Source organism: Lycium barbarum, chromosome 1 (assembly GCF_019175385.1).
Source record: "Lycium barbarum isolate Lr01 chromosome 1, ASM1917538v2, whole genome shotgun sequence".
NCBI classification, from domain to species: domain Eukaryota; kingdom Viridiplantae; phylum Streptophyta; class Magnoliopsida; order Solanales; family Solanaceae; genus Lycium; species Lycium barbarum.
In genome coordinates this window covers 18,332,097-18,348,969 of record NC_083337.1, presented here as the reverse complement: position 1 = coordinate 18,348,969, position 16,873 = coordinate 18,332,097, and the positions used below count along the sequence as shown (strand labels likewise).

General features: G+C 36.6%; 2 protein-coding genes across 3 annotated transcripts; both read left to right on the top strand.

The window, feature by feature from the left end:
• The first annotated feature begins 8,883 nt into the window (after positions 1-8,883).
• Positions 8,884-11,969, top strand: LOC132632629 (desmethyl-deoxy-podophyllotoxin synthase-like). Its single transcript, XM_060348667.1, has 3 exons — positions 8,884-9,515; positions 9,849-10,243; positions 11,129-11,969. Exons 1-3 carry the CDS (start codon positions 9,008-9,010, stop codon positions 11,744-11,746), a joined length of 1,521 nt encoding a protein of 506 aa, XP_060204650.1. The 5' UTR covers positions 8,884-9,007; the 3' UTR covers positions 11,747-11,969.
• A 933-nt stretch (positions 11,970-12,902) lies between these two features.
• LOC132632482 (LIM domain-containing protein PLIM2b-like) lies at positions 12,903-16,419 on the top strand. 2 transcript variants are annotated; one of them, XM_060348556.1, is made up of 5 exons: positions 12,903-13,222; positions 14,031-14,130; positions 14,235-14,260; positions 14,386-14,475; positions 15,882-16,419. In XM_060348556.1, the coding sequence occupies exons 1-5, from the start codon at positions 13,088-13,090 to the stop codon at positions 16,182-16,184; spliced, it is 654 nt and encodes a 217-aa protein (XP_060204539.1). In that variant the 5' UTR covers positions 12,903-13,087; the 3' UTR covers positions 16,185-16,419. The 2 variants fall into 2 exon arrangements, with proteins under 2 accessions (XP_060204539.1, XP_060204459.1); XM_060348476.1 differs by having other exon boundaries at positions 14,232-14,260; positions 15,882-16,415.
• The last annotated feature ends 454 nt before the right edge of the window (positions 16,420-16,873 follow it).

The window sequence follows — 16,873 nt, the reverse complement described above, 5'->3', positions numbered from 1 at the left end:
AAGTGAAAATCGAGCACCAAAAGTCGGGCGGATTGTTGCAAGCTATAGAAATTCCAACTTGGAAGTGGGAAATAATTAACATAGACTTCATTACAGGCTTGCCTCGTTCTCGACGTAAGTATGACTCTATATGGGTGATTGTGGATAGACTCACGAAGTCAGCTCATTTCTTACCCGTCAGAACTACATATATGGCAGAAGATTATGCCAAGCTTTATGTTAAAGAGATAGTGCGACTTCATGGTGTTCTAGTATCTATTATCTCATATATAGGAACTCAGTTTACAGCTAATTTTTAGAAGTCCTTCCAAGAGGGTTTGGGGACTCATGTGAGCCTTAGCACGGCATTTCACCTACAGACTGACGGACAAGCTGAACGTACCATTCAGACTCTTGAGGATATGTTACGGGCATGTATGTTAGATTTCGGAGGAAATTAGGATGATCACTTACCCCTTATTGAATTTGCTTATAATAATAGTTACCATTCTAGCATCCAAATGGCACCGTATGAGGCTTTATATGGGCGAAAGTGTAGATCCCCAATTGGGTGGTTTGAAGTAGGAGAGACTAAAGTGATAGGGTCAGACTTGGTCCAGCAGGCCATAGAAAAATTTAAGCTCATACAAGGTCTGCTATTAGCAGCCCAAATTCGTCAAAAGTCCTATGCGGATAATCGTCGAAGGGACTTAGAGTTCCAAGTTAAAGATTGGGTATTCCTAAAGGTGTCGCCAATGAAGGGTGTTAGATTTGGCAAGAAGGGGAAGCTTAGTCCCCGGTACATTGGGCCTTATGAGATTACGCGCAAGGTAGGCAAAGTGGCTTACAAGTTAGATCTACCTCCTGATCTAGAGTCAGTTCACCCAGTTTTTCATGACTCGATGCTTCGTAAATGTTATAGCCCGTATATTGCACGTTTGGAAATTCTAAAGTCGCCGGGGAAAGTTGAGGACGAGACTATCTTCAAAAAGGGTTGTAATGTGCAAGTTGGTTATAAATATTATTCATGAATATTATTGCATGGAAATGTTGAGAAGGGTTGAGGGTGAAAAAGGAAATTCGTAAAAATGGTTTATGGAAATATTGCGGAAAGAATAAGGGCAAAAGGAGAAAATCCGCAAAACGATCAATGGAAATAATGTGGGAACTTAGGGGCAACATGGTAATTTCACAAGGCATGCATAAAAGGCCACATTGGCCGAAAATGGAAGGGAAATTGTGCATGTGGTCAAAGCTTGCAAGGCAAGAATAATTAAGTCATCCTTTTTTAAAAAAATTCAAGAAAGCTCTAGAAAAGAAAATGGAAAAATAAGAGAAAACTCTAGAGAGAGGCATGTGCCCCTCACATGCCTCTATAATTATATATATATATATATATATATACATGTAAGTCTTGAAAGAACAAGACAATCCATCATTTTAAGTTCTAGAAAATTCAAGAGAAAAGGGAGAGAAAAAGAGAGGGAGAGAAACGGCCAAGAGGGGCTGGCCGAACCAGCCCCTAGTTGTGATCATGGAGAAATTATTTTCTTCATGCTTTTATACTAATTGGATGATGCTTTTTAACATGGTGGAGTTGTTGGATCAAGTAGAGCACTCATTCTTGCAAAAATATGGCTTAGCCGAGAAGTGGAAGAAGATGAATGGAAAGGTATGGTTCAATCCTCTCTTGCATGTTTTATAGATGTTTGGACGTGCTATAGTGTATGAAAATGGATGGTATTCATGAAAATGTGGAGATTGAAGTGTGGCCGTGTGTGTATATGTGTTGGCCGTGTGTGTGTTGTTGTGTAGGAGGGGAGAGTTAAGTGAATTTAGCATGTTTATGTGTTGTTGTAATGTGTAGAAAATAAATGAAATCCATGAGACTATGTGTGTAGATGTTGGGCCGTGACTAAGGGCGGATTGGTGTGTAATGAATGAGCTAATGTTGTCTAGCATGTTGGTTGTCGCCGTTGTGAATTTTATGATGGACAATGAAGTTTTAATAATCCAAGTTAAGATTATAATCGTATGGGCCGAATTGGAAGGAAATGTAGTCTTGATATGGTTTCTTGAATTTATGAAAAGAAGTTATAAATGTATGTATGTGTGAACTTGGAAGGAAAGAATGTGTGGTGTTGTTCTCGAGTTTGGAGATGAATTCGGGTATATTGGAGTGTTGGTTGGGTTGTTTGAAATATTGTGTGAATTGTTTAAAGGGTTTTGAATATTGTTTTGAATGGTTTCGGATTGGTGATTGAATGTATGAACGTTGATGTTGGTTTGAATGTAAGTAGTTGAATTGAATAGGAGTTATGTTGTTGAATTGTGTAGGAGCGCTTAATGTTAGAATGTTTGTTGTCGTTGCTCTTGATATTGTGGCCGGGTTAAATTCCCGGATTGTTGTTGTTGTTGATTTGGAGCCGAGCCATATTCTCGGGGTTGGTATGTTTACAGGGGAGGTGCTGCCGAAATTCCGGCAGGATATAAGTGAATGTGTTTGAAGGGTTAAAGCAAGTATTTGATAATGAAACTAATGAATGGACGAACTCTCTTGCATGTAGACAAACAAGTTGGAGGCACAAGCGTAACTAGTTGGTCGCGGCGTAGGTATGTAAGGCTTATCCTTTCTTTCTTTGGCATGTCCTAGAGCCACATAAGGTATGATATAATATGCGCTTTGGGGAAATTCTACTCTAGAATTCTGAGTTTTGTCCCTAAAGAGTTCCGTATGCGTAAATGTTCAAAGTTTTGTTTGATATGTTTTTGAACAGCATTTGAAAGACAATTGGTATGATTAACATTTTGATTTCCAAATGATAATACGTTTAACTATTCCATTGAGTCTTTAATGTATTTTAATATGTACATATGATTCTAAAAGTTATATTTGATTTGATCCTTACGATATCCGGAAGAGATTTGTTCTGAAGTTCTATTTAATATGTTTCTGAGTCTGCCTATGATTCTGATTCACCTCTGATATAAGTCTGTCTGATATGAATGAGTTGTTATACGATTGGTTAACGAGATAAGTATAAAGAGTTTTGTTTCTGAAAGAGTTATGTGAGTCTTAATGTCCCTAACCTTCGAAAAAGATCTCAGATTTGCTTTAAAACGCTTATAGGACGTTCTGTACTTCAAACGTTGGTAACTTTCTCATACGACGTCGGATTGACCTGAAACTTGTTTCTGAGCCTTCAGATGTCAGTAAATGTACGTACCTATCGAGTCTTGAATTGTGTGCATATGGTTTCGTACTACTCTGTTCGTGCAAATCTCTGTATGTCTGTTCACTGAGTCCCGGGCCAGGACATGTTCTCGTGCGTACTCCACTGCATTATTCACCGAGACCCACCAGTAGAGGGCCGGGACACGTTATATGATGATGGCGCCAGATCCGGACCGGATCCCCTCTACCGAGTCCCTTACTGAAGGGCCGGGACACGTTATCCACCGAGTCCCTCACTGGCGGGCCGGGACACGTTACATGCATACATGACATTTGATGTGATATACATGGTTCTATTCACCGAGTCCCTCACCGAGGGCTGGGACACGTTATGCATATGTGATATACGATGATGATGTACATGATTCTATTCACCGCGCCCCTCACTGAGGGCTGGGGCACGTTATATGTTTATATGATATATGATTTACCGCGTCCCTCACGGGAGGGCCGGGGCACGTTATATGCATATGTGATACATGATTTTGACATGCATGATCTGTGTTTGGAAAGTCAGCGTTTGGACAGTCTGTACGTTCTGTATCCCTTCTGACATATGACATTACCTGTGTTTGGAAAGTAATCAGTTTGGTATCCTGTACTTTCTGTACTCCTTCTGACAGATGACATTGGTATACATGATTTGTGTCTGGAAAATAAGAATTTTGGTACTCTGGGCAACGTACTTACTTTCGTACTGTCTGTTCCGTTATGGTTCTGTTTTCTGTATTCCATGCTTTACATACTCAGTACATATTCCGTACTGACCCTCTTTCTTCGGGGGCTGCGTCTCATGCCGCGCAGGTACCCACAGGTTGATAGATGAAGTAGCCGAAGATGATCCAGTGGATTGGCGGGCTCCATTCCCTCCAGGAGTGCTGCCGAGTCAGAGTATGTATGCTGTGATGTCTGATCAGTATTAGAGACTTTGCAGACAGCGTCGTGGGTAACGGTTGTCAGTCTGTAAGCGGCTCCATCAGCCGATACGTCATTTTGTGTTATGTAGTCAGTTTGACATAATTACAGATTTGTTAAATTTTCGAAATAGTAAGAAGAAAATTTTGAAAGCTCAACATGTATTTTATTTGTAATTGGTTTTCAGAATTCTAAGAAAATAGGTGTGCATTCAGAGTCTGCGGGTTCGCTCGGCTCTGTATGTGGGGTCGAGTGCCCATCACACCCTAATAAGGTTAGGGTGTGACAGTAAATGTGTTAGACATCCTACTAGGATCGTGCCAGTAAATGATGTTCAAGTGACAGAAAATTTGACTTATGAAAAGGTACCCATTGTCATATTAGATAGGCAAGTATGGAGGCTTAGAAACAAAGAAGTGGGCTCAGTTAAGGTTTTATGGAGAAACAATAACCGAGAAGAAATGACATGGAAAGTGGAAGAAATTATGAAATCCAAGTACCCGCACTTATTTCAGCCCCCGGAGGAGATCCAAGATAAGACATCAAGATCATGAGGTATGTATGTTTTCCCTTTTATGCATTTGGGTCGTGTGTGGACAAACTCTATTGCTATTATGTTGTGGCCCTGTGAGGCATTGTTATTATAGGTTGTTGTGATAGGATGGTAGTGCCATATTACAGGGGGAACTTTGGCGAAATTTTTATAGAATCCCCGAGGACTTAACATTCGAGGACGAATGTTCTTAAGGGGAGAAGAATGTTACACCTCGGAAAATTTTCCGTTGATGCACAGCGAATAGACTAATGAATAGCACGAAGTATATGGTATTTCAATAAGTAAGGAATGACATTTGATGGCCCCAATTAAGATTTCAAAGACATTCGAGGTAAAAGGAGAAAGTTTGCCAAGAGAAGGCAAGGCATACAATATGTATCGGAAAGGTTTTACGAGTAACAAGTTAATGATGATTTAATGATGCTTTGGAGAAGAGTTATAACGTCCCTTAGATTGTTAATGAGGTGATAAACAAGTGTCAAGAAGGTTCCATAAGGATTGCAGATCAAACGAGTCGACGAGAATGAGTTCGGAAGAACTGAGCATTATACGGCCTAACATACTGGTCGTATAAATTATACTGGTCGTATGTTTGGCCGTATAATCAGCCCAGATGGCCAGCCTCACTGGACTAAATCTACGGCCAGACATACGGTCAGTGAAATTTATACGGACCGTATGTTGGTTCGTAAAAATGGTCGGGACAGATTTGAGTATTATTAACAAGGGTCCAAGTTATTTAATTTCATTTCCCCTTCACACCCCTTCTCTCTAGAACTCTCTACAACATTTCTCTACACTTCTCCCACAAAAATTCAAGGGATATTAGTGATCAACTTCATCAAACCAAGAGAATCAAGTGTAAGAAACTCATTAAAGTTCATCCAAGACAAGGAATCCAAGTGAAGGTGAAACTAGGGTTTTGCTCAAGTGAAGTGTTTCCACCCGAGGTTCATTCCTACACCATCTAAGGTAAGTTTTATGGTATTTCCATGTTGTTTAAGGTATTGACAAGTTGAAACACTTGGATTGTAGAAGGATATAGAAAATGGGTCATGAATGTGGGAATAGTGTCATGTTTTAGTAATAGCTAGGATTGAATCATGATTCTTGATATGTTGAGATTATGGTTATGTTATAAATGATGTTAAGAACATGGGATAGACATTGTATATGAATGAATGTAATCGTGTGCTATGACCATGGACATGGATGATTGGAAGTGAATTGAAAAGTAAGGATAATGTAGGTGAATAAAGACTATTGTTATGATGTTGTGAATGTTATTATTGATGTTTGGGAGTTAATATATGATATGGAGGAAGTCGTATAAATAAAGGAGATGCTGTCCAAGTTTCTCTAACTTTAGTCATGTATGCTAAGATATCGATTTTCTAATGATAGTATAACTCTAATGAAGGTAGAAACGAGAGCATTGAAGGAGAACGTACAAGTAATAGAATAGTTGAACGGAGAGGTATGTAAGGCTAACCCTTCTTTCATAAGGCATGGTTCCTTGGCCAAATAGCTAATTTTCTATGAGCCTATGATGTCCTCCAAATGATTCTATCTTTAAAATCTACTAAGCTCATGAATCTCAATATGTTACGATTGTACTAAAATTCCTCCTATGATGAGTAATCCTCTGGGGATAGATGTAATGAACGACGATAGTAATGATGCTAAAGATGCTTATGAGCTTTTATGTAAATGTGTCTATGTATGGCTATTATGAAACCCCGAGCTTATATGGCCGGGTAGAATATATATATATATATATACACATACATACTTCGCACGCACCACTGCAGTTGGGTGCGGATAACCCTGAGCCCTGGTAGGGCCAGGTATGTATACTCACCGAGCCTTGCCATCGCCGGGTATGTGAAACACAGAACCTTCATGTTCGGGTATGCTATGTACATGATATGGATATGTATAAGATATGAATATGAATATAAATACGAATATGCTATGAATACGAAAATGGATACGAAATGTAAATGAGTACGGATATGAATACGGATACGGATACGGATATGGATGTATGTACACAATCACGCATTAGAAATGGAAAGTCCCTATGAAAAGCAAGTAAGTGTTTATAAAGATGATACTACTATCTCCCATTCTATGCTATTTCTTATGTTGTCTATTATGCTTTCATAGTGATGTTGATCATGCTTTACATACTCAGTACATTCTTTGTACTAACGTCCTTTTGTTTGTGGACGCTGCGTCATCCCCGCAGATGGCCAGGGAGACAGACTTGATCCATAGCTTTATTACTCAGGGGCTACATAGCGGAGCTCCATTTCATTCGGAATTACAGCTTTTGGTATTTATTCTTTTGTGTACATATTTACGGGCATGGCGGGGTCCTGTCCCGCCTATATGATATGACACACTCTCCTTAGAGGCTTGTAGACATATGTATATGGTTAGATGTGTTTGGCCTTGTCGGCCTATATTTTGGATATCATTTTGTTAGTCTCGTCGGCTTATGTACATCCATATGGGCATTGTTATTGATGATGATATATATGCATTGTTGCCCAATGGAATTAGTATGAATAATGGATGGAAAGTATGATTTAGCTATGTGGCTCACCTAGATGTAAATGTGAAAGTATGATAAGAGGTGCCCGGGTGGGTTAGTACCGGGTGCCCGTCGCGGCCCTCCGGTTGGGTCCTTACACATTGCATCTGGCATTATCGCATCATATATTATCTTATCAGATTCTTGTTGGTGTTGTACTTGTGTTGTGATCTATGGATGAGGTATTTCTTAAAACTTGGCAGACTTGTGGAATAGAAGCTTAATGTGTACATTAAGCTTTAATTTTCAATAACTAATAGATTATTTATGAACAACAATAAAATAGGAAGGGGCGTTACAAACAAATTTCCATCCAATTAAAAGGGTTGTTCATTAACGCTTTTTTTTAATGTATTTTTATCCTTAAACATTTGATTTATAATTTTAGTTTGTATCTTCTCTCGATTTGCTGGGACCAAGACACAGGTATCTGTATATCATTTATAATTTTTATTTTTATTTTTCAATATTATTAAATTTTGTAACTAAATTTATAAAAGAAATGTCTCACCGTGCGAAACGCAGTTTTGTTTACTAGTATTTGAGAAACAGGAAAATAAAGTCAAAAAAAAGGAGAAAAAAATAAATGCGATTGGTGGCCATAGAAAGGTGCCACATCACCTTGTCTATGCCTAGATTTAATGTATATATATAGATATAGATTTCCATGGAAATCTCCATAGATCTAGAATTTTCCCACAAAGGCTAGCCTCAATTTTTTTTTCCATGTAAGCATCCACATGGATTAAATATGTGCCAAGTGGCACCTAGGTGGCATGATGATGTGGTGGGTCATCACACAAGACAGGATAATTTTTCTTATTTCTTTCAAGTGTATCTTATATCACTTCTAATATCTCTATTTACACTATTACATAGAGGATTACAAAAAGGTAGTCATAAATACTACATTAACTACTAAGTTCAAGAAGGAGATTATGAAGGTATGAGAGTTACAAACACAATGGTTAGGACTAGTGGGGGATTATGTGCATAATGGAGAAGGGTACTGAGAGTTATATTTGTGTAGTGGACATTCATAGAAAATTATAATTTACAACAAAATGAAGCTACATATAAAGTGTAAAAATATTCTTAATGGTGCCAGGTGTTTTAGAGAAAACCGTGCACGGCGTGCAGGTTCGATCAGAAAACTAATATCACATCATATTAAGAATAGTTTTAGATAATTTTCATCATGTAGTTGATCAAAAGAGAAAGAGAGGCTACGTATGCCCCCTCCCCCCCCCCCCCCCCCACCCCCCACACACACACACAAAAATCAATTGATAAATCATAAATTATCCTAAGATATCATATCTTATCATCATGGTTTATTTTATGTCAATTCAACAACCTACCGCAATCCTCCTATTTAGAAACAACAATGCAACACTCATCTAGACATAGTTAAATTTATCCTATCCTGTCTATTAATGCATGACTAAAAGATATATGCATGATTGGTCTAAATCGAAATAATCTCACATGAAGATATATATATTTTAAGATTTAAGGAGGTAAATCCCAAAACTGATTAGTGATTGATCAATTTGATATCCTCATCAGGCAGAAACCGTTCCAATGCTGACTAAAAGAAAGCAGTATACAGGAACAACTTTGCATTAGAGAACAAGAAATTGAGATATTATTTAATTCTTGAAACTCTTCTATAAAAGTTAACATTGTCATACTTGCATTCACCTAACTAAATCTCACTGAAATGGAGCTTCCATTCTCCCAGTTCTCTATACTTCTCAGCTTTCTACTCTTTCTAGTCATAGCTATTAAGCTTCTGAGAGAATCCAAGAAAGGAAAAGGGCCAAATTTGCCCCCCGGCCCACGAAAACTTCCTCTTGTTGGGAACTTACACCAGTTAATGGGATCATTGCCTCATCATACTTTGAGAGACATGGCTAAAGAATACGGACCGATAATGCACCTAAGATTTGGTGAAGTTCCTACTGTTATTGTATCCTCAGCTGAAGCGGCGAAAGAAGTTATGAAGACACATGATCTTGTTTTTGCAGATAGGCCGAAAATTCTTGTTGCAGATATAATTGGATACAATAGCACTCAGATTACATTCTCTCCTTATGGTGATCATTGGAGACAACTTAGAAAAATTTGTGTAGCAGAGCTCCTTAATGTCAAACGCGTACAGTCCTTTGAGTCGATAAGACAAGAGGAAGTCGAAGATCTCATCAAAATGATTTCATCGAATCCTGCTGGTACTGTTAGCATTTGCCCTGAATCTCATATCTCATTTGGATTTTACCATAATTATCTTTTACTTTAATAAGGAAAACTAAACCTTTTTCTTAGAAGAAAAAAGCTATAGACTTCTAAAAATTGAGAATATTTCCTTCAAGCAATAACACAATACATCCACAATGTAGTCATTACAAGAGTCACGTTTACGGGGAGAGCATAGCTTAATTGACCAAACTATACTAAGGTATTATGCCTCTTTTAGAATACCTTTCTTTGTTTCTGATTTATCGTCATTCAGGATTTGAGATTGTTAGCTTCCGCATGATGCCCTACTATTTTGATCCCAACAGGTACTACCATCAATCTCAGCCAGATGATATTTACGCTGACGAACAACATTATATCCAGGGCTGCATTCGGTAGGAAACTCGAGAGCCAAGATGAATTTATCGCTACCTTGAGGAAAATTGTCGATCTGGCAGGCGGATTTGACTTGCCAGACACATTTCCTTCACTCAAATTTCTCCATCCTTTAACTGGAGCAAAGGCTGCAATGTTGAAAATACATCACCAAATCGACGAAATTTTAGAAAGCGTTCTCCAAGAGCATAAAGTTGCAAGGAGAACAATCAGTGGTAAGGACAAAATGCACAAGGAAGATCTTGTGGATGTACTATTGAGAGTTCAAGAAAGTGGTGACCTTGAAGTTCCTATTACAACTGACACAATCAAAGCTGTCATTTTGGTATGTTCCTACAACAAATTGCAAAAGAAAAATTATGTTAAAAGGTAAAGAAGAAAATAGAAACAGGGTTCCAACTTTTAAAAGAGTAACCTGAATATAGCTAAACCTTAAGATTAGAAATTTAATGCTTTAAAAAGCTTAGAAATCGAGTTTAACTTCTATCTACTGATAGTGCAAAAAAGCTTTTTACACTATAAGGTCATCTAAAATATAATTATAGGTAATAATAAATATAAAGTGAGATTAGTAACCTAAAAAAAGTTAACTTGCTTGTTAGAATAGGATAAAATATATGGATAGTGTTTATAAGTTTATAAGTTCGAGCCGTGCAGTCTCTTGCAGAAATGCAAGATAAGGCTGCGTACAATAGACCCTTGTGGTCCGTCCCTTCCCCGGACCCCGCACATAGCGGGAGCTTAGTGCACCGGGCTGCCCTTGCCAGTGTTTATAAGTTTAAGTCCTTAAGAAATATTAAAGCCCGAACAGATCTAATACATCAAGCAGCTTGACCAGTGAAGAATAATTATATTGCTACAACTTATTTATTTCTAATTCATTCATCTACAAGCTACAAAGGTTATACTTCATTCTAGCTATTGTATATATGTCATTCAAGTATTCTGTTTCAAGGGATTGCAGGCTGAAATTTTTTGGCAAACTGAATTTGTTTCAAAATATTTGTCGTTTTAGGAAAACAAGAAATCGTTTATTATACTTCTTCTCATATAAGCCCTTCCTGTTCCAATTAGTGGAATGCTGATTACGTTAGAAATTCAAGGCGAGACAAAGTATAGTTTACACAAACACTGTCATTATTAGTATGCAAAAACCTTACAAAACTATTATATGGACCAGATAGAGTATTAACTATAATTGCATTCTCAGGAAACATTTATTGCGGGGACTGATACTTCATCGACAGCCTTAGAGTGGGCAATGGCAGAACTGATGAAGAATCCACAGGTAATGCAGCAGGCGCAAGCCGAGGTCAGACGAGCATTCAAAGGAAAAAGTATAATCTCAGAGTCTGAGGTGCAACAACTTGACTACTTGAGATTGGTTATCAAAGAAACACTGAGATTGCATGCGCCCGTGCCTTTGTTAGTACCAAGAGTAGCTAGACAAAGATGTGAACTTGGTGGATATGAGATACAAGCCAATACAAGGTTAATGGTTAATGCATGGGCAATATGCAGGGATCCCAAGTATTGGGAAAATGCTGAATGCTTTGAACCAGAAAGACACCGAAATTCGACACTTGATTTCAAAGGGAATAACTTTGAGTTTATACCTTTTGGTGCTGGTAGAAGGGCATGTCCAGGAATTTTGTTTGGGATATCAAATCTTGAACTTCCACTTGCTCAGCTTTTATTCCATTTTGATTGGAAACTCCCGAACGGTATTGAACCAAACAACCTTGACATGACAGAGGCTTTTGGAGAGACAGTAAGGAAGAAAGCCAACTTGCATGTAATTGGAATTCCTTATATGTCCAAATCCTGAGTTATGGCCTCAACTCGGAGAAAAGGAATAAGAGTGAATATCACAATGTAAAAAAGTCGTTAAAGAAGGTATCGCTGTAATAATTAGTACGTGCGTTTTGTTCTCTTCGATCTTTTCTTTTATGGCTTTTTGTAAGACCAGTACTTTATGATCCGTTGTTGGACTCATGGGTTTATCCCATATGGGAAAATTAGGAAGAAATTAATAAAAGAGGTCGCTACCTACTGTTTCTCCCTAATATTCTTTGTCAAATGCCTCTACTTTCTACTTTTAAACATGTATTGTGTACTCAAATGGTGAAATTGAACTAATTTCTATGTCTGACAATCAATAATGCTAGACAGTTGAACTAACAACTCATGAATGTTGCTAGGTTGGACAAGCCAATAAATCAAGGTGTTCAGTCTATTTTTTTCCGGAAGGTTTGTGTTCGTTACCCCAGTTTATTGAACATGTGTCTAATCCATATTGGTAACTTTTGAAAGCCGATCTTAGTTTTGGATGCTTCGTTTTTTAGAAAATTTCATAAACAGCTATAGTTTAGAGTGTAATTACGAAACTTAGCTATAGTTTGTGTATTTATGAAACGTAGCTACAATTGTTGTATCAGGCAGGAGAGCTGTATTAGGCGATGGGTATCAACTGTATCAGTGCATAATGTATCAACTGAAATCGTGTGAAAGAATTGTATCAACGCATACAGTTATGCGTGTGTATTGTGTATTTGCTACAAAAGGCAAAATGTAATTACGTTTCGTAATTTTTGAAACTATAGCTACGCATCGTATATACAATCTAAATGTTTGTCACGTCGCATAATTTTTCCTTTTCTTTTTCAAACTAAGCCAAACGGGCTCATAATTTTTAGAAATACGACATTTTAGCCCTTCTGTTTTGTTTTTTCTACAAAAAGACAGGAAAATGCCAAGTTTGAACTAACTTAACTACCTAGAATGGATTAAATTACAATCTTGTAATAAAGGGAAAGATTCAAAGAAGGGCCTAATTTCACTCAAATTCAAGAGAATGAGCGGCAAAGTGTACCTCCTAATATTTGGATCTCCCTATCACGTGTCCTAAATTTATCGGTTGTAATAGCATAACTCAACTAATTATTTTCCACAAGAAAGGTTAATGATTTTTCTATTACTGGTGGAAACACGGGGTTAACTTTCTTTGTTGTTTGTTTAATCTCAATAACCAAGAAGTTAGATATTAAAGAAGGCAGAAGAGCTTTCTTGTTGAATTTTTTCTCTGCCATTTCTAACTCTGAAAAAAAAGTTATTGAGATTGGATTTCAGGCTTTCAACAAAAATAAAGAGAAAAAAAATATAGAGAACAATGGCATTCACAGGAACACTGGATAAATGCAAAGCTTGTGATAAAACTGTTTATTTTGTTGATTTGTTGTCTGCTGATGGAGTAACTTATCATAAAGCTTGCTTCAAATGCACCCATTGCAAAGGCACTCTTGTGGTTGGTGCATCTTTTTTACCTTTTATTTTTTGTTCCTTTCATTTCTTTTAATTTGTTCTTGTTGCGACATGGAAAGTGATAATTTATAATACTGGGGCGTAATTTACTTGGAACCAAGGTGTGGTTATTATTATTGTTGTTGTTCTAGTTGCAACACTCCACGTCCACTTTTTAAGAAATTTGTCCTTTCATCTCAAAGACTTCTTTCTTTTCCTCTTTATTTTACCTTCTCTCTCAGTCTAAGTCACCAAGGTATCCTTCCTCCTCCTCAAAATAACAAGAAGAAATACTACGCCTCAATTTCAGGCAACTTATGAGAATTGCTTATATGAATCTTCCATAGTTATGTCACATCATTTAAAAGTGTTACCTATTTTTTATTGTGAGGACTCATCGCAAATTGACTATTTTTATAATGTTCGCCAATCTACCTCAATCCTCCTAGTCAAAGTTCTCAAGGAATCCATCTTTCTCACCTCAAAATAACAACAATAAATACTATGCCTCAATTTCAGGCAACTTGCCAGAATTGGTTATATGAATCTTCACTATCTATGTCGCTCCATTTAAAAGCGTCACATATTTTTATTGTGAGGATTCATCACAAATTGATTAGTTGTATAATGTTTGTCAATCTACCTCAAGCCTTCTCGTTTATTCAGGCTTATGCTAAAGAATTCAAATGGTTGCTCAATTGATCATGAGATCAACATCACCCTTGTTATGTTTTGTGTTTTTTTTTTCCGTTTTTTCGTTTTATTGTTGTCACCTGGAATAATCTGATATTTAATAATAACGTTATATGTAGATGAGCAACTACTCCTCCATGGATGGAGTCCTCTATTGCAAGACTCATTTCGAACAGCTTTTTAAGGAATCTGGAAATTTTAGCAAGAACTTTCAGAATTGTGAGACAATATCCATTTCCTATAACTTATATAATACTTTATTAAGCTTCTTTACCAATCAATTTATTCATCATTAATTTCCTTGTAATTTAACATTTCAGCAGGTAAGCCTGACAAGGAAAATGCACTGGTACGTTCTGCTTGTAATTGAGTCCGTTTAAATTAATTTTGATTCTACAATAAAATTGTAAATGCAAGCATTTTTATTTTATGTTTCCTTGAAAAAAGAAAACCTCACTGCAAATTTTTGTGCAGACAAGGACTCCAAGCAAACTCTCTGCCATGTTCTCTGGAACCCAAGACAAATGCGCAGCTTGCACCAAAACTGTCTATCCACTTGAAAAGGTTAAATTCATTAATTTAAAGAAAAAAAAAAAAAAAAAGCCCATTGACTAGTTACAGTGTGTTTGGAATGACTGAAATCATTTTCTATGAAAGACGTTTTTTCTGGAAAATATTTTTTGATGATCTGTTGGTTGAGTGTAAGGGTGGCAAATGGGTCATTTGGGCTGAAGTTGGACTAATTAAGATGGGCTGAATAGATAGATGGCTAATACCCAACCCTGCCCAAAGAGTATTTGGGCCAGAATGAGCTAAATAATGGGACGTAACCCAACCCGCCCATGTTGACTCAATTCTTTATAATATTCATAACTTTTAAACAAATAAAATTTCAATATTTTTTAAAAACAAATTATAAATTTATTTTTTCAAGCTATACTCAAATTTTGACACAATGCATCCTTAATTTTTCATACACAAAATTTTGACTGATTTTTTAAAGCATTGAGCAAATTAAAAAAATAAAACATAAAAATAATAATATTTTTAAAAAAAATAAAAATTTAAAAAATAATTCAAAAAAATGAAAAATGAAGATTCTTATATTTTGTAGTGTTATGTTTTGTAAATAAGAAAAAATAACGTTATGTTTTGTAGTAAAAAGTCTTAAGTAGGTAGTTTATGTCATTTTCCCAATAATGATGGGGTCAATTTGGTCTAAAGTAATGGACTGCTTTGGGCTACCTTGGATAAATGGGTCAAGTTGGGCTAGCCCAAACTTAGCCCATCATAATTGTATGTCATGCCCAAACCCATGAAAATCTGGGCGGGTCAATTGGACTTGGGCCAAAATTGTCACCCCTAGTTGAGTGAAAATAATTGTCCTTCAAAAATATATACTAAAGATTAATAATAATAATAATAATAATAATAATAATAATAATAATGACAACAATGAGAGAGTTTTTATGAAATTCTTGAGTACTTAAGATTAATAATAATGTTTAAGTGTTAGTTGGAGCAAATAGTATCTAATTACTGTAAAAATTAGAATAGTTGTAAAGAAAATGAATTCCGCCATAAGTGAGGGAAGTGATATTTCCCTTTTCGAAGAAAACTGTTTTCTTTGGGTAATATTTTCGAGTAACCAAACACCAGAAAATGACATTGTCTAGAAAATATTTCCTCACCTTCGTCGTACCAAACACACTACTGCCCAGGGCAGATACACATTGCCCCAAGCGGTGTTATGAGAAACCACTTCGTCGAATACCTTTTACTAGATATGTCTATATTGGTATAAATATGAAAAAGGCACCCTTTGTTACTGCAGTGATTTATTCATTTGTTCATTTCTTCAAATGTTGACATTGCATACCGAAAATTCTACATAAACCACTGCTAGTGCAACAATTATAAGGAAAAAATAAATATATGATTGATAAAATGGATGTTGAAATTTATGTTAGGTGACAATGGAAGGAGAATCATTCCACAAGTCATGTTTCAAGTGTGCTCATGGAGGGTGTCCACTCACACATGCAACTTATGCATCACTTGATGGAATCCTCTATTGCAAGCACCATTTTTCACAACTCTTTATGGAGAAAGGCACTTATCAACATGTCCTTGAGGCTGCAAATAACAAAAAGAATGCTGATCAAGCAGCAGCTACTGAAGTACCTGAAGAAGAAGAAGAGGCTGCTAATAAGGAAAAAACAGATGAGCAGCCAGAAAAGGAGCCTGATGAGGAAGAGTCACAAGAATCCTAAAAAAATATATATATATATATATATTGGATTGTTGATCAATTGATTTTTTTTTCTAAAAAAAATCCAAATTGTTTATGTGTTCTGATCAGTAAATAAAGTTTTTTCCTTTTCTTTTGATGATCAATAGACAATCCCTCTTATTCTAATCAAATTTCTTGCCTGGAATTTTTCTTTCTTGTTGAGCTTGTAAACATGTTAAGAAGATATACACCATATAACTTTAATCATGTTAGATAGTAGCAAGTTCACTTATATATGCATCCCACCCCCTCTCTCGATCTATAGCACAATTTTATTTTATTTGAGTTTGAGTACTTCTGCCACTCTTTGCAAAGGGGTATCGATTGACACCCCTTCGCAGGAAATCTATACTGCATAGTTAGATAAAAATATAAGATATATACTATATGTTGACTACCCTTGTCTTTTCGGTATGTTTACTTCTTTATATTTTGACACCCTTTGGTGAAAATTTTTGCTCCGTCACTGCTTGTATGGGATAAAAACTAACTTAGACGGGTGAACGAATCATAAGGTGACACTTGGCAAAGCATGTAAGATCAGACAGGGTGCAGCAAACTCGTGGTTGAATAAGCCCGCGGCCACCCCGGTAACCCGTTTAGCTCCGGAATTATGACACTGGGAGCGAATCAATGGCCGGTCAAGCTAAGGTCAGGAGCTCAACCGTT

Bases quoted from the DNA above. Each gene is read 5' to 3' on its own strand.
- LOC132632482 (XM_060348476.1), top strand. From the start codon at position 13,088: ATGGCATTCACAGGAACACTGGATAAATGCAAAGCTTGTGATAAAACT. The intron at 14,131-14,231 runs GTGAGACAATAT...TTAACATTTCAG, and splicing joins TAGCAAGAACTTTCAGAATT to CAGGTAAGCCTGACAAGGAA. The intron at 14,261-14,385 runs GTACGTTCTGCT...ATTTTTGTGCAG, and splicing joins CTGACAAGGAAAATGCACTG to ACAAGGACTCCAAGCAAACT.
- LOC132632629 (XM_060348667.1), top strand. From the start codon at position 9,008: ATGGAGCTTCCATTCTCCCAGTTCTCTATACTTCTCAGCTTTCTACTC. The intron at 9,516-9,848 runs GTACTGTTAGCA...TGATCCCAACAG, and splicing joins GATTTCATCGAATCCTGCTG to GTACTACCATCAATCTCAGC. The intron at 10,244-11,128 runs GTATGTTCCTAC...TTGCATTCTCAG, and splicing joins CAATCAAAGCTGTCATTTTG to GAAACATTTATTGCGGGGAC.